General features: G+C 36.7%; 1 protein-coding gene across 12 annotated transcripts in view; it reads left to right on the forward strand.

Annotated features, from left to right (window-relative positions):
* LOC147655594 (semaphorin-5A-like) overlaps nucleotides 1-23,116 on the forward strand; it is a 61,913-nt gene that overhangs the window by 26,525 nt on the left and 12,272 nt on the right. For 5 of the 12 annotated variants that reach the window (XR_015273930.1, XM_086841973.1, XM_086842266.1 and 2 more), the window contains exons 3-5: nucleotides 4,350-4,575; nucleotides 14,550-14,769; nucleotides 22,862-23,032. Coding sequence is in view for 10 of the 12 variants with exons in the window: in XM_086841973.1 (XP_086698099.1) it covers nucleotides 4,573-4,575; nucleotides 14,550-14,769; nucleotides 22,862-23,032 (394 nt within the window). In the remaining 2 variants the exon portion in view is untranslated. Of the gene's footprint in view, nucleotides 1-517; nucleotides 620-3,850; nucleotides 4,095-4,349; nucleotides 4,576-14,549; nucleotides 14,770-15,527; nucleotides 15,607-22,861; nucleotides 23,033-23,116 lie in introns of those variants that run through there. The other 7 variants (XM_086842031.1, XM_086842198.1, XM_086842552.1 and 4 more) reach the window with 5 other exon arrangements.

A 23,116-nucleotide genomic window follows, 5' to 3' on the forward strand; every position in this document is an offset into this window, starting at 1 on the left:
GAAAGTATAAGAAAAAAAGGACATTATCACCATGGGAAAGAGAGGTGCAGGTAACCTATTGCTTATTGGAACATGGTATCAACTGGTACCATGTTGGTACCAGTTATAGAGGTTATGGAAGAAGGAGGTTGCACTATATGATAAAACCATTATTTCTATTATTCCATTAGTGTATTGACAAACTTTAATAGGCTCCTTTTCAGAAAGAGCTCAGTTTCTCACTCTCTAACAGGCAAGAGCTAGAGAGAAAATTTAGAAGTTTTCCCACTGATGCCTATTTCTTTCCATCTTTATTCATTTGTCAGTGTGAATTTATTTTGATATTCAATGGTTGTTTAACTTAATCTATATATTTTACAAAGAATTTGCATCAGATGAAGTATATCTTATTCTGGAAAATGAATAGTGTGATAGACTGGCATTTAAGAAAACAAAGAGAAACACCTAAGGAAGTTAAAAGTGCTGGAGGCTGATGAGAGTTTTTCTCCTAGCCAACAGCTGGCCATTTCTAAGAACTGACAGCAGTTTTAGCCGTTGAAAAGTGAGATCAACCTGTGGACACCGCCTTAAGACTTAAGCCTGGGAATTTCTTTGTCTCTTTGTTTCCCGCCTGTGAAAGGTAACTGAGATTTAGCTGCCTCCCGTTTTCCTGCCCAGGCCTTGCGGCCCGGGCAGGGGCTGGACTGAGCCTGCCGCGGCTCCCGGCCGGGAGATGGGGCCTGCGGGGCTTGCCCCGGGCTCTGGCCGGCCCAGGCCAGTCCCTGGCTTGGCTGCAGCTTTTGACTGAATGCACCAGAGACTGCCGAGTAAAGAAAGGAAAAAAAAAAAAAAAGCTCTTGACCTGCGGCGGGCTGAGACAGTGACCACACTCTCTAGAGCAGCCATGAAGAATCTTCCATCGCAGACAACTCCAGCTGCTGCTCCAGCAGAGATCACAGAACCATCTACAAAGCCCGGGCAAGATTTCAACACTTCCATTACCCAGATGAGACTTGCAGATTAATCCCTTTTTTCCAGAGAAAGAAAAAGAAAAATCAACATGTAAAGAGACTTTATAAACTATCAGAGACAGTAAAGAAAAAAATTAAGCTTCAGAAAAGGTAGATAATAAGGAGATGCTTTAATTAAGCTGAAATATTTTTCTGTTAAAGCTATGGAGATGGACAATAATGTTCTGAAAAAACTCCTTTAATTCAAGATATAGTATATGGGAAGGAATGGAGTGTTTAAAGTTTGGATTTTGAGCAAAAGGTGGAGTAATTATGATATAGTGAGGTGCTGGAACAGAAGGGGACAAGTAATAGTTGAAAAATTTGGGGCCGTTTGAGGCAAAGAGAAAACTTCTGTTTTCCAGGGAAGCTCACAGAGACAGATGAAAAGAACTTTTGCCTTTGAATAACTCATCCTTAAAAATGACATCCCTAGACTCATGGCCCATAACACACCTCAGAGTGATGTGAAATGGGAGGAGAAAATCTGATGACAGATTTCTGGGCAGCTGGCATCAGAAAAATAGAAAGCTATAACAGAAATAGTTTTCTTGTGAGAAACTCCATAGATTAGCAGAGAAGACTTCTGTTTCCCTACAGAGACTGATGAAAAGATTCTAGCAGGAATTGGGGACTGTTTAAACACCAAAGTTCCAAAGTCTTTTGTCTCTATGTTGTCATGTGAACAAGGAAATGGTTGGGTAGTGGAGGATAAAGGAGTTTTCTGGAAGTTTATTCTGGTGTTCTTATTCTTGTAGTTTTGTTAATAAACTTTCTTTATTCCTTTTAAATTCTAAGCCTGTTTTGCTCTTGTTCTAATCCATATCTCACAGCAAGAAATAAGTAAGTTTTCTAGGAATTTTTTTAGTTACTACTTTAAAACCACGACAATAGGCAGGACCTACAGACCATGATGATACTCATCAGAAGACATAGATCATGGGGCTTGAGAATACTGACAGGTCTGCATTTCTGAGAATACTGGCAATTCTGCATTGGTTTCTTAAATGTCATCTGTTCCTTTTTGTGCATTGTAGCATGCCAGGCCTGGATGGTCTGGCAAGTGTTACCTCGGGGACTCTCAGTGTGAGGTCCAAATAAGAGTGGCAGTGAAATGAGGGACAGCCGTGATTTAGTGACTCAAAAAGAAGTACTTCAACAGCAAAAACAACGAACACATAAACTGTACAACCTATAGGGACGCACTAAAAAGGCAAGATCCAGAGCGGAAACAGTAACTTATATAAAGTAGTTTAAGGGCAGAGTCTGAGGGTAAGAGTCCAATAGCAAATGGGGATTAGGAATATGCAAAAAAATGTGACAAATTTCACCCAATAGTAACAAAAAAAACCCATAAAACTTTCTAGTAATATTAACATACAACTTCCCAGGGGACAGTGAGGGTGAGTTTTTGCTCATCCTAACCTAAGGAGATCCTTCTTCCCAGGCCCTGATGGACTCCAGCAGTGCATATCATTTCACAGGGAATTTCCTTCTAAGGAGAGGTTTAGCAGTTCTGGAGCTATGAGTAACATGCACCTCAGGGAGCCAGAATCTGTAATATAAAACATATTTTATTTGTTGTCCCTTTTGAAGTATGTAAGCAATATGCAAAATGGACAGTGCTTTATTTATTCATATGCCACTAGATGTTACTAAGGAATTATTTTCCAGTTTGTGTCATGTACTTGCACTTTATCAGAATTTTTCTTAATTAAAAAACTTCAGCATATTTTGCTTCACCTTACTTGGGGCTATTAATTTATAAAGGATATGCTTGATTATGGTACTTGGAGTGTTTGATTTACTGTTTTTATGGATGTGATAAATCTAATTTGTACTGTGTCGTGGTTTTAAACTAGTAACTCAAAAAAACTACTTATTTCTTGTTGTGAGATATGGATTAAAACAAGAGCAAAACAGGCTTAAGACTTAAGAGGAATAAAGACAGTTTATTAACAAACTACAAGAATGAAAATACCAGAATAAACTTTCAGAAAACCCCCTTATCTTCTACATCTTAACTATTTCTCTTTACACATGACAACATAGAGACAAATAACTTTAGGATTCTGGTGGTTAAAAACAGTCTTAATTCTTGCTACAGTCTTTCATCAGTCTTTGTAGAGAAACAGAAGTCTCTTTCTGTTAGCTTACGGAGTTTCTCACTAGAAAAACTATTTTTCATCATAGTTTTCTATTTCTTTAATGCCAGCTGCCCGGAAATCTGTCATTAGATCTTCTTCTCTCATTTCACATCTCCGAGGTGTGTATGGGTTACAGAGCTTAGGAATCTTATTTTTAAGGATAAGTTATTCAAAGGCAGAAGTCTTCTTCATTTGTTTCTGTGAGCCTTCCTGGAAAACAGTTTTCTCTTTGCCCCCAAAGCTTCAAAATCTTCACTCAACTCAATTCCAGCAACTCACAGTATCACAAGCACTCTCTCTCTCTCTCCTGCTCAAAAGTTACACTTTGAATATCTCATTCCTCCTAATACTCTTATCATGAATTAAAGGAGTTTTTTTATACTATTATTGTCCATCTCCATAGCTTTAACAGAAAGATATTTCAGCTGTAAAGCATCTCCTTATTCTCTCTTTCTTATTTAAACTTAACTCTTTTCTTCACTGTTTTTGGTGGTTCTATGAGGTCTCCTCTATGTTGATTGTCTCTCTCTCTGTCTTTCTGAGAAGAGGAGTAATCTGTATGTTTATCCAGGTAGTAAAAGAATTAAAAGCTTTAAGAAAACTGCAAGAGTTCATGGTGTTAAGTTTCAGTCTAGCAGCAAAAACTGAAAACTAAGCTCGGCTAACCAGCGCTGCTTCTCTTCCTCCTCCCCCCCCTCTACCCCGCGGCCTTGTAGGCCTGGAGAGGGGGGGGGAGGAGGCCGAGACAGAATCCTGTTACCTCTTCAAACGCCGGAAACCAAAGAGAACAAGAGAATTCTGTCTGTACTTCTTAAGGGGGTGTTTACAAGTTGAATTCACTTTTTAATGGTCAGATCTGCTGTCAATTCTTGAAAATGACCGATAATTGGTCAGGAGGGAAAAACTCTCATCAGCCACCAGCAGCTTCAACTTCCTCTCCCTCCAAGCTGTCTTAAAGGTAAAGCTACCCCATGACATACTGGTATATTATTGCTTTTATCATTGTGGTACCGTGCTTTGCACAGAAGCTGAAAAAACACTTTCAGCTTGAGACTTGTATTAAAAGTTCATTGATAATCAATGCTATTGAAAATGTTGAAAAAATTTCAGACGATTTATTTAAAAGGTTTCCTTTTTGTCTGCTTTGAGGATTTCTGGGGTGTTTCTAAGGTCGTATTTGATGATTATGTTTATGATGACCTTTTTCTTTCAGGAATATCAGCCTTGTAACACCAACACATGCCCTGAGTTAAAAAAGACAACTCCTTGGACCCCCTGGACCCCAGTGAACATTTCAGACAACGGTGGTCACTACGAGCAGCGCTTCCGATACACCTGCAAGGCACGCCTGCCTGACCCAAACGTGCTGGAGGTGGGACGGCAGCGCATTGAGATGCACTACTGCTCCAGTCACAGCACCAGTGGATGCTGGACAGATGGTGAGCAAAGCAACACAGGCTCACGATGCCTCCTGCAAGTGACATGTCTGCAGTTCCATTTTCAGCACAGCATGGAAGTTTCTGCTTGCTGGTGTTATGTGTAACAGAACTGATAATTAAAAGGATGGCATAATGATCCCAGTAGGGAACCTAGCCTGTAGTTCTGGAGGTAGCATCATCATTCAGACTAAGCAAGTGTCTTTCACCACCAATTATGAGATTTGCCAGGTTATCTTAATTCTCTTCACAATAATCCTGTTCTTGTAAGATTCTATTACCCCTTATACTCCTCCAAGCTTTTACTAGGGGTGAATTTGTGCAAAATTAATGTATTTACAAGATATTTTTCTAGAATATAGAATATTCTAAGAAGAACTTTTCCTCAGTAGTTAGAAATTAACAACTTTAAGATGCATACAGGTGTTTAAATAAATAAGGAGTTTGTGAACTGGATAATTTCTATTATAAAAGTTTATGTTGTGCTTTTGCTGATAGCTTAAAGTTCTGTTTATTTCTGAGATTGAATACCAAACTCTTTCAAAATATTTTCAAATTTAGAAGACTTTAAATTGGAATTAATTTGTTTCAGAATTTTCTTCTTTTCCCATCAGTAATACCTAGTTCTGTCTATGTATAAAAAAATTAAAAATAGAATAAATTGTGAAAGTCATTCTAATTTTATTAATGCATTTCATTAATTATTTAGTTTTAATTGTATATCAGTGTGTATTTTAAAGTATTATATTTTAGTCATATAATCTAAAAAATACTGATTTTAATTATTATATTATAATATTTATAGGCCATATATAAGCTTTCCACTTACATAATCTCTTGTATCTTCACAAGACCCAGGCTAGCTGAAAAAAAAAAAGTATAACTGAAGGCATTTGGCTCCACAAGGAGTTTCTGAGTCCCTGGACTTTATAATTCTTAGTATTTTTCAGACAGACCAACTATTGTGAGAGTCAGTTTTAAGCTCTTGCTGGTACTTGGTTTACATGTCAAGGTTTTCATAGTGGGGAAGGCTGCAGAGTTGGCTTCTATGATAATAGGTTAGAAACCTCCATTCTCCCCCCATCCCCTTCATCTTGTACAAAACCTTTATTGATTCAATTGGCATCTGTGTCTCTTTGGAGGGGGCAGGATGTTAGTAATTTTTTTAAGAAATATATAGTCATGAAGTATGTGAAATCATAAAACAAAACCCATGGTACTCCAGATAAAACTTAGTTTTGTGCTCTATGTCATTCCCATTTCAGATAATCTACAGTGTCAAATGTTTGGGCTTCATTTAGGTCTGCATAGCAAGGCAAATTTTGGCATTGAGCAACTGTTGACACAAGTATTTCTTCTAGTCTGTTTTCATTCAAACTAAATTTCAGACTTGTAGTGAGCAACGATTTTGCTGTGCTAGAATTGGTGTATGACCTATCACTTGTCCTTAATGAGACTCCAAGGTGGTGCTGCTGCTTTTTGCTGTCTTCCAGCACTTAGACATGGATGATACATTTTTAAAATTTCATGAGATTAAATGAGAAAGAGTATTTTTCTATTAAGGTAGTGCAGACTAAGAAAGTTATCACAAGTAGAAGTAAAGCTACAGGAAGATCTAAATATAATCTGGTCTGACAGCTGAAATGGCAGCATGTAAGAAAGAAGTATACAAAAGCCAATGCATGACAAGAGAGGAGGTCAGTAGGGCAAACCAGAGAAGAGACAGTTTGTTAGAGATCACATTGCTGCAAGAATTTTAAACTTGACATGGAGACACCTCTCTCACTTCTGAAGTCATGATCATATAAGACCTGTCCTGGAGGTGGATGCATTAGTTGACTCCTGCAGAATATAATAATAATAATAATAATAATAATAATAATAATAATAATAATAATAATAATAATAATAATAATAATAATAATAATAATAATAATAATAATAATATATAACAATAATATAATAACATCATTAATATAATTGTATATTATTATATTATCATTATCTAATTCTATAATAATATAATATAACCTATTCTATTCTATAAATAGAATATTTATAATAGTCTAATAATATAAAAAAACCTACAATTTGTTAAATAAAGCATTTTTTCAGTGTGCAAGTGATGGGGGCAGGGATGGTGGTTCAGGTGTATTTTTTGCTTGGTCAGCTTGAAATTATGTTTTTTTTGTCTTCTTTTGTTTTGTTTTTGTTGGGTTTTTCGGGGATTTTTTTGGGGTTTTTGCTTCTGAACATACTCCTGAATACTGACATTGAATACTCCTGAATTTCCTGACATTGTAATTTTTTTGTTGCATCTTGCTGAAGCTGCTGCTATGATTAATTTAGAAATAATTCATCACTGGAGCAATGTATGTGCATGGCCCCAACCCTGTTGCATAGTAATAGAAATATTTATCTGGGTGAAGGATTTTTGCTGACTAATTCCAAAACTACTGAATATTTAAGCACTTTTTATTGAGTACTTGACAGGGCAGAAACTATTATGCATCTGTCTGTTCTTCCTAGTGAATGCCCCTATGGCTTTGTCATTAATTTGCCGTCATTCTTTGATTCTTTTTGGCCAGTGAGTCTTTAATTGTTCTGTAATGAAAGGGGATAATCAATCAGTGTTCCAAGTGGCTGAATGAAACGATACACTTCTGGTGAAAATAGCACATTTTATTTTGAGGCTTTTTGCATAGTCATTTTCGATTATGGATGTCAGAACAGTATGGAGTGGATCATTTGTTGAGGGAGAGGTGAGGGGGTACCATTTTGACTTGCTGATGATATGAAATTTGCTGACTGCATCTAAACTGCAAGATTCAGGAGCATTTCCCTGCTCCCAGGTTTAGATGTGGGCCAACACACCACCACTACTGCTCCTTGATTTCACTAGAAGAAAATACATGAATAGGAGTCATGTAGAGAGCTGTATCTTTTGAAACAGAGGGAAGTCATGAGAGTGGCAAATCATGAATTGTGGTAGACACCTTCACCATTTCTGGCTAGATAGCAAGAAAAACATTGTAACTTACTTCCATCTGACTGGAGCCTGGATACTGTGAAACATTATTTTCATTATCTCCATGTTGAATTGTTGCAATTTTCTGGCTTTTACAGAAAGGTAAGTTCTTGCACAGAATGCTTGGCATACCTCATTACCAAAGATGTGTTCTGCAGAGATCAGTTTTCTGTTCCTTGCAGATAGGAGCCATTTGTTAGAAATCTTCTCATTGCCTGTAATCTCCCACAGTGCAACTATAGTCACACCATGTTAAACAGAAAAAAGTTTCACTGTCAGATGGTAGCAAAGCAAACTTTGCAGTCTGAGCTTAGAGATAGAACTTCTTGCCAGAAACCCACTAGACTCCTCCTGAGTGTGGTAAGATTTCTATCTCAATCAAGTAAGCAGTAGCATTTGCAGACTGTATTCATGCTTTTCTGATTTGAAGTTTGATTAAGAGGGAAGAAAAATAAATCTTGTTCCCTGCCTCTGGGTTTTCATATAGTGCTCAGGTAGGAAAGAGACAGCTATTTCAAATAAACTGAAAGAGATTGTGTACATTGTTGTACATTTTAATGCACTGTCTGTAAAATCCAGCATCCAGAATCTAGAAATTACATTACCCTAGGCTTTAGTATATGTTTATGAAACATATTAAATATCTACATTAAACATGCTGGCTCTCTGTAAGATTATCTGATACATAAACAGTAATACTTTTATTGAAAACATCATTTTTTAACCCACGGATAAATATTTCAGAAAGTATGAGGTTGCCTGTTATTACTAGGTTGAATTTATCTTACCAAAGTCTAGACTCTGTAGCACTGTACAGAGAGAGCTTCAGCACCCTGAGGAATGAAGGATCCATTGAAGATAAGCGTTGGATATAATGGGTGCAGTTCACCCTCTGGAGATAGATACTGCCAACTTTCCATAGTGTACAATGCAGACAGCAATGGTGGGCTTAGACAAGACACTTGATTTTGACATGGCCAGAGTTAGACCAGGTTAACTTCCAAAAAATTAACAAAGACAATAGCTCTAATTTCAGTCATTTTAGTCTTAAAGAGTCTTTTGTTTGTTTGTTTCCCCAGGCACCTGGAAATCTGCACCTAGATTCATAGTTCTTGCTGCTTCCTCTATCTCAAACCTTGTAATAATAGTTATTTTTGAAGGCAGGATGTGAATTTCTTTGAATTACTCTTCTAGGGGCAATGATCTGTTGTGAAAAGTTTGATTAAATCTTTCCTTGTGTTACCCACAGGAAATCTATAGTGCATTCAGAATTTTTTACAAATCGAACATGTGCTGATAATCAGGAATGTTCTGTAGTCAGGAGGAGTACATTTTGAGATGTATACGCTTATACTGTCATACTGAAGCTAAGCTTTGGTATGCTGAGTAAGAACATAATGAATTCTGGAAGTTAGAACTGACTTTGATGACAAATTCAAGTTTGCTTGACAAAGCACAACTCAGTGGAACTTTGGGGTTAAATACTTAAACACAGAAAAGCTATATAAAAGAAATAAAGTTATCATGCTAACATGATATCCTCCATCTGCATACTCTTTGGGTTTTTTAAATATGCTGTCTTTGCATTGCATTAATGTTTGCCATTACATTTTACTATTTCAATTTTACTATGTTTTGAAAGTTTATAGTTTTTATAACTTAGAGGTATTTAGGCCTGAATATATAAGTTTTATGCTTCAATAATATTGTCAAATAACTTGCAGACTGTTGCGTCACACAACAACATGTCCTGAGAGTGACGAGCATGTCTTCAGCCCAGAGTGCACAACAAAAACTCTAGGCAGATGAAAGGCAAGGGACGGGTCTTTGTTTGGCGCTCCAGGAAAAGTTAATTCACTGAAGAGGGTCCAGGGACAAAGAAAACTGGGTGGAGGGGGCAGATTGGAGTGTCAGGGTCCAATGGGAGCAGGAAAAAAGGTGCAGAGGTGGAGTTAGGGACAGGAACAACTAATAGGAGAACAGGGGTGGAGGACTGCAGCAAACTGGGGCCAATGGGGATTGAGGGAAGGGAGAACATTCTAGGTAACATAGGGTAAATGGGGAATGAACAGGGTGACATAAACTTGGTAAACCAGTAAGGGAGCAGACTTAACAATTCATTAACATATAACTGCAAAGATGTGTGGGAGAGAGGCCTTCTCTCACCCCATCCTCAGGAGGTGTTATTTTTTACCTCCTCTCCAGGGCTGAGGGATGGAGATTTTAGTCATTGGCCTCCACAGCAGACTATCTTTAGAAAGTGACAACTCTGAAACAATCTTTGTTTATCCTTTTTACCTCTGCACTTCAAGCAGTGTTTTATGCTGTCATTTAGAAATTATTCAGGACACCTGAATTTTGGCTTCAGATTATCTTTTCCTAAAGTCATTAACCTAGACTGCTTCAATAATTCAATTTTCTTTGTAAGGTCGGAAGTGTAGGACAAATCAGTCAAATAATATAATGTATCAGGTGTCGTGTCTACTTCTGTCTTAGGGCTGAATTACTCAGCTACAGGCTAGACTAGGAAATTATTATTAAATTATGTGCTTTAATAAAGACTCACTTTTAAGGCAAATTAATTGAACTTGGTTGAGAGTGCTTCTGTTTTCAAGCAGAATCAGGCCTGCCAAAGTCTCATTACAGGCTTTTGAAAGGGCAGATTTTTTTGTCCAGTGTCAGTCAGGGCAGGTGACTTTCATGTTAACATGTCATTCATTACTTGTGGATTTATGAAGCTATTTTAATTCAATCAAAAACTTTTAAAACTTTACTTATATATCATCAAATCATCTTGGTTTATATCAGAATTTTGTAAATTAATTGAGCAATGGTTGTCAGTTATATTTGCATATGCAGTAAGTAAATAATCAGCAGAGCAGTATTAATTTTTCTGTAATTTTACTGATAATGAATGTGTCATAAAGGTTGGATCAGAATTTGACTTACAGATGTTCTGTCTGTCTTGGGAAAACTATTTATTAGTTTATTGATGCAGACTGATAATTCTCTTTACAGATTTTTACAACTATCTCTGTAGATGGGCTTTAAATAAGGGCGACTAAGATTTTGTTTTGGCAACTAGACCTTTGCTGCTGCCATGCCAAGGGCATTGGCCTTTGCATCCTGGTTTGGCTATATATATATTTATCATGGGAGCAGTAAGCTGAGAAAAGCAGCTTAATGCTGGATTTTGTCAGGTGGCACAATCTGGTTTCTGTCCCTGGAGTTGGAGATAGAGCAATCTGAAAATGGCCCAAACTGCAAACAGAAGCAGCAAGCAAGAAAACCACAATGAGAGAAGATGGAGTTTTCAGTTTTGTATCACTTGCTCTGAAAGATTCTTTTCTATTTCTGCCTTCTTCTGTTGAATTTGACGTAAACTGTGATAAGGTTAGGACTTGGTTCTGTATTACACTTACTTTCTGAAGAATTTTTACTTGAACAAATTCTACAATGTAATCTTTTGATTAATTGTGTATTGCTCCCCATACCCTCTACTACCTCAGTTAATAAACAGGACTTCTCAGCTGAAGAACTCGGGAATTGGTTCCAGAGCCCCAGATGGGCTCCCTACTAGTGTTGACTGGAGGGGAAGAATCTTTCCTTGACCTTCTGGAAAAACTCTTCCTAATGTAACCCAAACACCTTCTTTTCCACAAGGGCACATTTCAGGCTCACATTCAGCTTCCTGTCCTCCAGAACCCCAAGATCTGTCTCTGCAGAGCTGCTTTCTAGGTGGTTGCCCTCAAAGTATGATTGCATGGGGTTGTCCTGTGCAGATTCTAGACTGTATTTTCCCCAGTTGAACTCCATGGGGTTTCTCTCTGCTTTGTCAAAGTGTGACACAACCCTTTGGTTAATCAGTCAGTCTTCAGAGTCAAGGCAAACTTGTCCAAGTCATTAATGATAGTGTTAAGAAGGATTGAACCTTGCGACTTTTCTGCAGCTGGCCTCTTAATGGTTCATCATTTTCCTCTGGGCCTAGTTGCTCAGCCGGTTTTCAACACATTCCACTTATTCAACACTGTCCACTTATCAAGCTCATACTTTGTTGACTTGTCTAGCAAGAAGTTATGGGAATCAGTGTTAAAACCCATGCTCAAGTTGGGATAAGTAATGTCCACTCTTCTTCCCTCATCTGTGCACCTTGTCCCCTTGTCCCTCTTGTAAAAGGCTGTAATGTTGTTCAAGGGATATATAGAACAGTATTTCCAGAATGCATCTGATCTTGTCACTTTCTATGCTGTTAATGACATAATGTTAATTTTTTATTGTGTAGTTATTAGAAAATTCTAAAAGCCCCTTTATGAACACTGTATTAACTACTGTAAAACTGTGAATAGGCTGGTCCTTATAATAATTTTTTTAATTCTTTGGAAAGAAGAAAATTCAGGGGCACACTTGCTGCAGACCAAATTCCACACTTAAAAGATTCTTTGGAATATTTTTCTGTTTCAGAGCTAAACTACCTTAGAGCTTTCCCTTAGAAGATTCCACTCCCCAGTCCCCATTCACAAGAAATCTAATACCATAATGTCAGATAAGGTCATACATTTTCCTCAGGACTTAAAAAGCTACACATATCCTGCAAAAATATCTTCAAAATATTCTAGTATTCTTTTGAAGTGATACACCCTGCAGTGATTTATGAATGGAATTGCTGCGGCGACAGAAAGCTCTGAGCACTGCGACTTCTCTAGAGAAATAGCCCTGAGAAGGGCTGAGTCGAAGCGCATGAGCAGCTTCGAATAGGCGAGTGATTTCAGCTCAGTGGTGGCGGCAGGCAGGCAGGCAACACAGGAAGCAGGGACGAGAAAGCTGGTTCAGCGTTCCACCATGGAATGACTGGCAGTCTGGTCTGATTAATACTTTTCTCACTGTTTGCATTGTTCTTAATTTAATAACTTAAAAAAAATCCTTGACTTAGAATTCTGGTATAAAATATAAAATTTTTTTGTTCTCACAGCTCACTGTGTACATAAGTTGAGAATTTCCATTACCAGAGTGATACCAAATTGAAAAAAAAGGTGTTACAGAGCAGGAAAGTGGACCTGTAATCATTATTCACATTCTGTTTCTCTGTACTTGCTCCCTTCTTTGCATTTGAATCTGTATTATATTTTTTGAAATACTGCTTTTAATATCTGTGTAATAGAATCTGGTTCAGTGTGAGAGAAATAGTTACCCTCTAAAATTCCTGAAAATTTTTATCCATTTTTAGTCATTTTTCTATTGCAATTCTACTGTTTTATTATTCATTTCACCAGTTTCTTATTATCAGTATTTCTGTGTGAATGCATCATCATTCCATGCAATAGCATGTTTTCAAGTTGGAAAAAAAATACGCACACCCTCCTCTACTTTGGGATGACTGTGAATGTATTTCTTGGGGAAGAAGTTAAGCAGTGTTACAAATGCCATAATCATGGATAGAAATAGAGTGGACACTGCAAATAAGAGGCTCCTTTATCATGCTTATGCAGAATGCTGATCCTGTTCAGTGCAAAGCTGCTGTTGGGCAGACTCTTCCCAGTATTATTTCTGTGGGTCCTCATGGCATTGTTCAGTAAATCTTCCAATCCTTTATCTCCTTTCATACTTCCACAGTGCCCATGCCTGTGGGTAGAGCACAAAACAATTTCTTAAGAAATTTGTGCTGCAGTTAGAGATGCAAACAATCCCCTGCATTTCTCCACTGTTGATGATACAGTTCATCTGTACTTATGTTGGCAATACTGGTCACATCCTCTGCTGGCTGAAGTACCATTCACAGGACCTTCTCTCATCACAGCTACTTAAATAAGTACTTGCAATAAAAGCAGCAGTTATTGGTCCATCAATCATAGTTTCCACTGTGAAAGGTGAACTGCTTTGGCAACAATAGGAAATCCTAGTAATGTTGGTGGAGATGCTTAGTAATGATGCTTAGAGGTAAGGCTACAGCTCAGGGGTGATTTCAGTCTTGTGCTTAGTACAGGTGAAGGAGTCTTTTCTCATGCAAAACCAAGCTTCAAAGTGACAGAGGTACTTAAATGAGCTGCAGATTATTAGAACTTCACCCAGGACTATATCCAGGTCTATTGGTTGAATGCTGTGAAGATCTGTGTGTCCCCTCTCACCAACAAATTGCGGACTTCATCCTTTGCTGTTCAATCTAATGCCTTTACTCTGTACTAAACTTAGAAATATGTTTTCCACTTGCCAGATGAGTATTTTAAAAGTGAATTTTCTATGGGGTGGATGTGTGTGTCTCCAAAAGGCTGATTTCCATAGTTTATATTTGGCTTAGAACACTTCAACTCAGTGGAAAATAAACTGTTTCTTAAAGTGGCAAAACACTGCTTTTCACAAAAGAGCAGTTTTGCTAGACTTTATGGAATTCTTAGTGGACACTATCTAAAGTCTGAATATGGCTAGTGCATGTACAGTGCATGGGATACCCATGAGCCTCTGTGCAGCAGTGTGAAGCCAGCAGCAGTGAAGGCTGGGTGGATTGAGTGGGCAGAGTCCTGAAGGAGGACCAGGAGAGCTGGCTAGATGAGTGGTCACAGGAAGCTCAATCCTGTGTCCATTGTCACTTTTTTCCTGTAAAACAGAGGAAATTATGTCTATGTAATATATTTGGAGATTTTCTGATGGTAATTCCTGTGCAAGAGAGAAATAATTTTTATCATTCTTCATTGAGTCAATGCAGCCGTAAAGTTTTAACTGAAGTTTTGGATCCAACTCTTCACTGTAGTTCTGTGTAAGTGATTATGAAATTTTTATTATGGACCAGATTTTTGAGAATAAAGTTAGATTGTGATTGTGAGACTAAAGGACAAAACCCTCCTGTTCATACTACTTGCTATTATAAGTCCAGAAGTAAATTTGAAGAGGAAAAGGTTGTTTTGGAGTGAGATACTGTTTTAATTCAGTATTACTTTTTCAATCCTTATTTTATTAGGATTGTCAGGGGACTTCCTGCATTCTGGAAGATACTCTGCTCATACCATCAATGGTGCCTGGTCACCCTTGGTCTCTGTGGTCTCTGTGCAGTCGTGACTGCAGTAGAGGTATTCGGAATCGCAAACGGGTCTGCAGCAATCCTGAGCCCAAGTATGGGGGACTTCCTTGCCTTGGCCCATCTCTAGAGTACCAGGAATGCAATATTTTGCCTTGCCCAGGTAAGCTTCAAATGTAATTAAAGAAGCGAAAATAAAATAGCTCATCTTCAAGGTTTTGCAATATTTGGTTTGGGGTTCTTCTATTTTAGTTGGTGAGTTTTGGGTTTGTTTTCGTTCTTAAATCAATTACAGTTCAAGTTTACTTTTTTAATATAAGTGGATTTGGGTAATATTTCCATGTGATGTCAATAAATTTATCATCAGTAGTATTAACAGCTATGTCTTTTTTCACTTGTGAGATTGACTGGAAAAATATAATTTTAGTATGTAAACTTATAGAGAAAAAAATACATAAGAATTCTGGCAAGATATGAGAAATCTGTCCTAGTCTTTATTTAAACTCAAAATATCATTGTCATCACAGTGGTTGCTGGCATTAAATCTTTTATAGCTTTTAAGTATAGAGCCACCAGCAAATAAGGTTCATAACTGATCACCAAATTAGATGGTTATTCAAATACTCCATAAAGATTGTTCTTGGAATCTTGAGTTTCTCCTTAATTTAAAGTGGTTTTATGGTTTTATGAAAACGATTACAAGTAAAATATATGTTTACACAAAACTACTCTGGATTAAAAATCATTGTTGTATCTCCTACCTAGGGGGAAAAAAATCTTGGTTTCAGTCACATCTCACCCTTCATAAAACAGACATTCAAACTGAAATGATTTTGAGCTTTACAGAGGCTTTGTGAGAAAAGAAAGGGGAAGGATATAGGAGCATGCATGAAGAAAAGAAGGTGCTATTGGTTTAGGAAGAGAGCATTCAAGGATAGGAAACCACAGAGAGGAAGAAGGAAAGAAGACTGAAAGACTCAATTCTTTCCAGCAGCAACAAGTAAATTTAGAAATAAGCTTTCATACCTCTTTTATTGTACCAATTATCAATATTGTATCAAGTATACAATTTAATTCTATCAATTATTGTATTGTATCAATTCCACCTCTCTTTTATTGAAGAGAGGTGGAAGGGAACCAACAGAGCCAGCATTTTTCAGACAATTAGGAAATTGTGGTCCAAGTCTTCTCCATGTGAGCACAACCCTAGTGCATGATCTGATTCATTAGTTCCCAGACTGAAATCATAGCGTCTTACTTTTTCCAGAATAATAAAATGATAAATAATTCTGTTTCATGTAACTGTACTGTTTAAGTAGTTTGGCAGTAATTTATTAAGCCAAAGATTTAGAAGGCTGTTGTACCAACGTGGGCAAACCTTCCCAGGGATGTATGCAGTAGGTGAATCAACCTAGAACATAGCAACTCCTTATTGGCTCCTGCTTCTCTTGCAAATAGAATGTCTCCCTTTACAAGAGGGAGGATATAGGACATTGCCTTGAGCTTCCTTGGAAGTATGTGTGTGGTGTGGTATGAAGTACCAGCTCTGCTCACAAGCTCTGAGATATCTGATTGTATCACCATACTGAAGTAACTGACACAAATTACCTATATAATGGATCTAGATTTGTTGTTCAGCCCTTGCTGTTGATTTTCAAATTAAATTTTGTCTTGAATACTTGGGGATTTTTTTTAAAGTTTAAGTCAAAAGTTTTCAGAAGTGGTATTTTTATTAAGCTCTGCAGCTATTCACTGTTACATTTTTGAAAGAAATTGTTTTAGCCACTAAAACACACTTACAAGTTTGTTGTACAGGCCCTAGTTTTTTATGAGATAAACAATACCTCAGACTAAAAACATTAATTTTAAGGCAAAAGTTAAAACTGCACTTTGAATTTGAAAATATTTTAAAAGATGAATTGATATAAAGTGTGGTGGACCTTTCTGAAGTGAGAAGTGGTGCCCTAATCTATCTAATAATTTTATTTAGAGACAAGTTTTATTTTTCTTTTCAGAGCAAAGCAAATTTGAATAAAGATGTGGAGAATGAATGAAGTATTTAGATATATCAAAGCCTGCAACAAGGAATCACAAAGTTCCTCAGCTACAGAAATACTGTTTGCCAGTAATTAAGAAAAGAAATATAGGAGACTAAATCAGATCTCAGATAAATCTGAAGAGAAAACTTTGCAAGCACTAGATGTAATTGATTTTTTTTTTTTTGAGACATGGTAGAGTAAAATATTATTGCAGAATAAGGCTTATCCATAAATTAGACCTGATTATGAACTTGTAGGAGGGAAGTAAATTCTTACTGGAGAAGCACACCAATAAATTTGAATTCTCTTAATTTTTAATAAAAGAGACAGAAGGGCTAAGGAATGTAAAGGGATTTTGTTCTGACCTTGACCTGAAAGTATTTTCCCTAGTACTAGAATTAAAATTGCAGCAAAGTATTTGATGCTGTCTAAGATTTTCCTGAGCTCCCTCAGGGTAAGAACAGCTTCACATGCTCCTTTCTGGCACAGAACCCTTTAGTAATATTCCAGCCCAGTCATTATACTTCCAGAAATATTCTGGCTAGCAGGCAGAGGCACGATGGAAGCCATAAAGAAGCCTTTCTGCCACTGCAAGCTCAGTTCTGCTTTGCTTCCTCTTCTGCTTATTGCAGGCAGTGCAATAACGTAAACTGCTCATGATGTAAACTGCTGAGAAAGGGGAGTGATAGAGAAATATACTGAGTGGTATTTAAGTGGTGTTTAAGTCATACTGAAATTCAGTAGGACTTTATACTTCTCAGTGAATTAATCTGGGCTGTGTCATCCTCTCTTAGTGCTCTGAAGGACTAAAACAAAGAAAAAGCCCATGGTTGCAATCAAAGTGTACAAGTTTACCCTGTTTGGTTAAGTGTCTTGCAACACTTGCAGCATCTTAAATATACTTATTAATATATTAATAAACAGAAATTGATGGCTAAATGTAGGATTCAAGAACTTCAAAAAATTACAGAAGTTATCTAGACTTTGCCTTCAGTAAGTTCTATTAAACCTTTTTTAAGCCTGAAGAGGAGAGAGAAACTGAATTTTTTCTGCAGTAGTAAATGGTCCACTGATGAGCAGATTGGTAGCAGTCACTGAGCCTTTTGCTCATAGTATGTGAAAGCTGAATATATAATAGTAAATTGAACAGTGCCAGAAATTGTATCCAGGTCCTGGAAAATCATTTGTCTGTATTGTTCAAGTTTTAGAATGATCCCTCATACAATTTTTGCCTTCAATTAAATATCACTCTCCCAAATAAGCTGCAGAAATAGTTTGTGAGCCAGTATAGGGCAAAGGCATGTTCTCAGTCCTGTTTCCATCTGGCTAAGCTACTTTGAGGGGCAGGAGAATTTGAACTATTGTCTTGCCCTAGCAAATTAAGCTTTGAACCTGTGCCTTAGCTCTTTTTTATGTTTCAGAGATATGAATAGCATTAAGCTGACAAGAACTGAGCTGAACAGCCTCAATAACTATGGAAAGGATCTGTGAATGCTCACTGACATTTGTTTTCTTCAGGTTACTAATCTTAAGTCAATAATAAAAGGAATCTAAAATCAGTCATATCAGGGTTTTGTTATCCTTCGGGGCTTGCAAGATCATTAAGACAAATAGATGATGATGTTGTTTGAATGATAAATTCTTCAAATCTGAAAAAAATTACAGGAATTTGCTGAGTATAAGATCTGTTTGCATGACAATGAAACAACTAAACCTAAAGAACACTGTCCTAGTTCATAGTATTGCAGAAGAATCAATTATCTCAGTAGAAAAAGACAACTTTTCTTCATTTGTGTTTTGTTTTGTTTGTTGTTGCTTTCTCTTATATTCCTTTGCATAGGGACATGGGGACACTTGGCTGATATGCCTTAATTAGACATTTAAAGAAGAACTGTGCAAGCACCACTGAGTAGCATAAGCCACAGGTCTTCTTTCTTCTGCTCAGGGCATGGTGGAGGATTGGAGGGAAAGGACAGTTTCCATCTCTTAGATTTGAAATTTTGATGCTTCATGACAATGTTTTGGGATCTTACCAATTTCAGATTTTTATTCTAGTAGTTCTAGTTTAGTTTAGTTGTGACATTTTAGCTGAGAAGATCTGAATAAATTCATATATCACTAAACATGCTAATAACAGTAATGAGTTTCAGATATACAAAAATCCCTGAGACTATTAACGCTATTTATGCATTCTCTAAAGCCAACTGCTTTTTATTTAATTCACTTTTTTATTATTGTTTTCTTCTTTATTGTTTTCATTTCCTCCTATTATTTTTTTCTTTGAACTAATACTTGGCCACAAAAAAACAAGAATGTATTTAAAAGAGTAAAATTAATCCTGCGATAGCTTCATAAATCAGGAGGAAAAAAAATACTTCAGGAAATGGAGCCTGAAGCCTATCTCATAATATGCACTGATCTCTCTAGGCTGCTTCTATAGCCAGCAAGAAGAGGGATGACCTGCTCTTTGAAGCAAGTGTTAGTTTTCTGACTTAAAAGTCTCAGTTACAGACTTAAACCCAAGTGGACCCATAGATTTTGTTATTGTTCTTTTCTTAGAATCATTTGTTTGCCTTGTGATTCTGCACTGCACTGTTTTGACTATTTGTGTCATCCAGCATTGCTTTTATGAATAAAAAGTATCACAGAAATAAGACTTTGCCTTTTTAAACTGTGATGTAAAAATTGTTCTTTTCCCACACTGAAACACACAGCAGTATCCCACAGGACTGGAAGAAAACAGTAGACTAAGTGAGGCGGAATGGGATGATCCCTAAGTGTCTGGAAGGGAGTAGTAGGCTGCCCAACATAAAGACAGTTTATAAAAGAGCCTGCAATTTCATCTGTGTTCTCATGAAAGCAGGTGAGGTCAGTGTGTCTACCCACACTTCCTTGTAAAACCCAAAGTGCATCTGGGAAATTGTCCAGTTGTGTGGATGTTTTGTCTTGTGATCTCAGGAGATCCCATTTCTGTATACTGTTTCTTCCTGGCACATCCTTCTTCCCTATGGCATGTGGATTTTTTATTACAGTGAAGATACACATACTAACCTCAACAATGGCCAGTAGGCAAAAGGTTGTTTGCTTTACTGTAAAGGAAAGACCACTGTTTGATAGCACCCTCCTAGCCAAAAAGAGCCTTCTTCCTAAAGGGACCAGCTTCAGCAAATTGACTAAAAATGTAAAGACTCTTTAAATCTTTCAATGTGGAACTACTTTAATGACTTTCTTTTGTCCAACATCTCTATGAAATTGTTATGTAAAGAAACAGTAGTGACTGGAACTTTCCTTGCTGCTTAGTATTTTTCCTCCAATAAGAGACAGAAATTAATGGCTCCATGACAAAAGGAAAAAAACACAAACAGATGGTGTTGTGTTGCTAAGCAACTTAAAGATGAAAGAAACTACAGAGCTCTGTTTAGGTCTTGTAAAAACTCAAGCAGTAAATACCCACTTTGATCTTATTTAACCATGATGATACCTTATTATCCTCTGTTACTGAAAAGAAAATGTTCTGGGGACTTTATAAAAGTGGTAGTTACAATAGTCCTTGAAAGGTTAGAGGCATCTAAAAAAAACTCCAACAGTTACAATTGCACTGTTCAGCTCAACTAGGATCAAATCTAACATAGTCTATTATATTTGTCCTTCCCCACCTTCTTTTACATCTGAAGACACATTACAGCCATGATCACTGCAGTTGTGGAACATGGTGTTCCTGGGTGTCACACCAGTCTCTGTGTTCTCAGCCACCTGTAGATCAATGGCAATTTCAAATGCAGGTTCATTTGTAATTCTCACTCTGGTCTATTGAAAAAAAAGTAGGAAAGTGTTGGGGGTCACTGCGTCCATTACAGTGAATGATGCACTGGCAGTGTTTACAGACAATTTATGTTCTGTGTAGATAATCTCAGGCATAATCAATTCTGTTTCATGAAGATCTATATGTTGCAGCAGACATGCCTCTGATCATTCATTTGAGCTAGTCAACGATCACTTAAAAGAAAAATAGAAAAGAAGAAAAAAGGGAGTATCTAGAATGGTAAAGCCTTAATATCATATGAAATAAAAAGCTTGGGTAACAGCTTCTGCTTTTATTTGACATGATTTAAAAAAAAAAAAAAAAGACGCAAGTTCTGAATAAAAGATACAATGTCTTGAAATTGTTATGAAATTATACAGTATATTTCATCTGCACTGAAGACAACCTATGGCTTTCTTTGATATGAGTTTGCATAATGCTGTATTAATAGAGTTATCTCAGGCAAAAAGGCATGTTTGTTTTCCAGCATGAATAAGAAAAATATGAGTAAGAGAGCAAGTCAGATACTCTAATGAGATACAGTATTTATTTATGATAGGTAGTATAAAACTCTCTCATGCATGATGATTTGTTGTAGGATGCACAAATCACTGAATTCCTTAATAATGGAAATAATTTATTTACATTGCATACTTGGAATGTAGTACCAGATTATAGAAATCCTGTCTGCCAAATCAGACTTCAGATAAATTAGTTGCAAGAGTTTTCACAACTACAGTTCTTAGCAAGGAAATTCCAAGTCTATGCTTTCTTGATGTTTAAGATGGTCTTGCAAACAAACAAAATAGGGAATAAAATGCAGTATATTCAACAACTTCAGTTATAGGATTAGTAAATAATCTTTGGTATGCAGTAGTGAATTATCTGTTTGATTAGCAATTGAGAACCTGAATCTCTACTATATCTGAAATGACATTAAAAATGCATGTATAGCTTTTAATAGAAAAATTCTAGCTAATTTTCTCACTGTTTAAGAATTTGCACAGAAATCATTCTACTCAACTTAGCAAGTGCATTTGTGATATTCAATCCTGCAAAGCCAAAATGATTATTTTTTTAATGTTCTACATCTCATCTAAGAGAAAATCTAAAAGCAAATACCACATAGATATTTTCATTGTAGGCTAATTTTTTTAAGATTTTTTTAATTTTTTAATGGTAAGAGGTATTGATGGAATAGCATTTCAGAAAACCAGTAGAAACTATTCCTTGAAAGGCTGTTTCATTAATTGAATAGGAAAGAGCAAAAAGACATGGTAAATAATTTACTTCCATAAGAATTCAACTAATAACACTTTAAATGGAGGTTTGAAAACAAATTTATTTCTTGTAGGATTTGAAAATTTTGGAAGTTTATATTTTGTCTCTTTTTTGAAAAAAAAAACCCAACCAAACAAAAAAATAAAAAACTAAAAAAATCCCAGACTGAGATTCTTTGCAGAAGGAATACTTCCCTGGGAGAACTACATCTGACTTTGTTGTATACAAATTGCAGGTACAAAGGCTTTGGCAAATGGGTTGCAATGTGGCTGTAAATACCAGAAATACATCCTGGAGCAGTAGCTTTAATAAAAGGGGTTCAAAGGAGCTAGACTGGTGAAGGCAATGAGGTGAACTTTAATTTAAATCTTGGCTAATGGCCATGTGTCATAAACCATACAAAAAATGGGTCTCCCATGAAATCCAGCCTACATTTCAGAGGAATGCTGTGAAAACTCTGACAAGAGGTTGACATACTTGAATTAGTAAATGCAAAAGGGGGTGGGGAGGGGAAGGTAAATAATATTTATTCTTCAAAAACTTGTTTTAGAAACTTGAAGTGGCAACTCCTTTTTGTCGATGTGTGTTGCTTTTTTTTAAACTTCTGCCATTGTCCTACTTCTGACATCTGTGGTAGAGCTGTGTTAAGACTGTAACATTATATTGGCCCATCAAATCCTACAACTGTGTTAGATCATTTGAAATGGGTTATAGGGTTAAGGCAATCTACCTGGGTTGTGAAACAAATTCTGTATTCCTCCATCCTTCTGTTGCTATTATTTGCCTAAGTTTTATTTCTACCAATAAAAAACTACTCTGAGCTTACAATATTTCTGCAAAACAAGCTTTGGTATTTTGTTTCCTCAAAACTGAGAAAAGAAAAGGAAAAGGAAAAAAAAAGATTTTTGCCCTTAAAAATATTATGATAATCACTAAAAATGTCTTATATGTATGGGTAATTTTGTTAGGCTTTTCCAGCATACCGGGGCCTTTTAAAATTAAATTGCATTGTGATTAAATTTGTGGGAGCTATGTTCAGTGGCAGCTAAAAATATCCAATAATTTCAGTTGGCCATGGATTATGTCATGTCTCACATCAGCTTGGAAAAATACAGTATTCTTTGTCTTTTCAGTGGATGGAGGCTGGTCTTGTTGGTCATCTTGGTCAAAGTGCTCAGCAACATGTGGAGGAGGGCATTACATGAGAACCCGCTCCTGCACAAACCCAACCCCAGCATATGGAGGTGATATCTGCCTTGGCCTGCACACTGAAGAAGCACTCTGCAACACACAGCCATGTCCAGGTATCGCAAATTGGCCCAACCATCTTTGTTCTTTATGTGCCCCAGAATAAGGCATTCTCAGTTAGGCAACATGATGTCTTTAAT

This window comes from Cyanistes caeruleus, chromosome 1 (assembly GCF_971803275.1).
Source record: "Cyanistes caeruleus chromosome 1, bCyaCae1.hap1.1, whole genome shotgun sequence".
NCBI lineage: Eukaryota > Metazoa > Chordata > Aves > Passeriformes > Paridae > Cyanistes > Cyanistes caeruleus.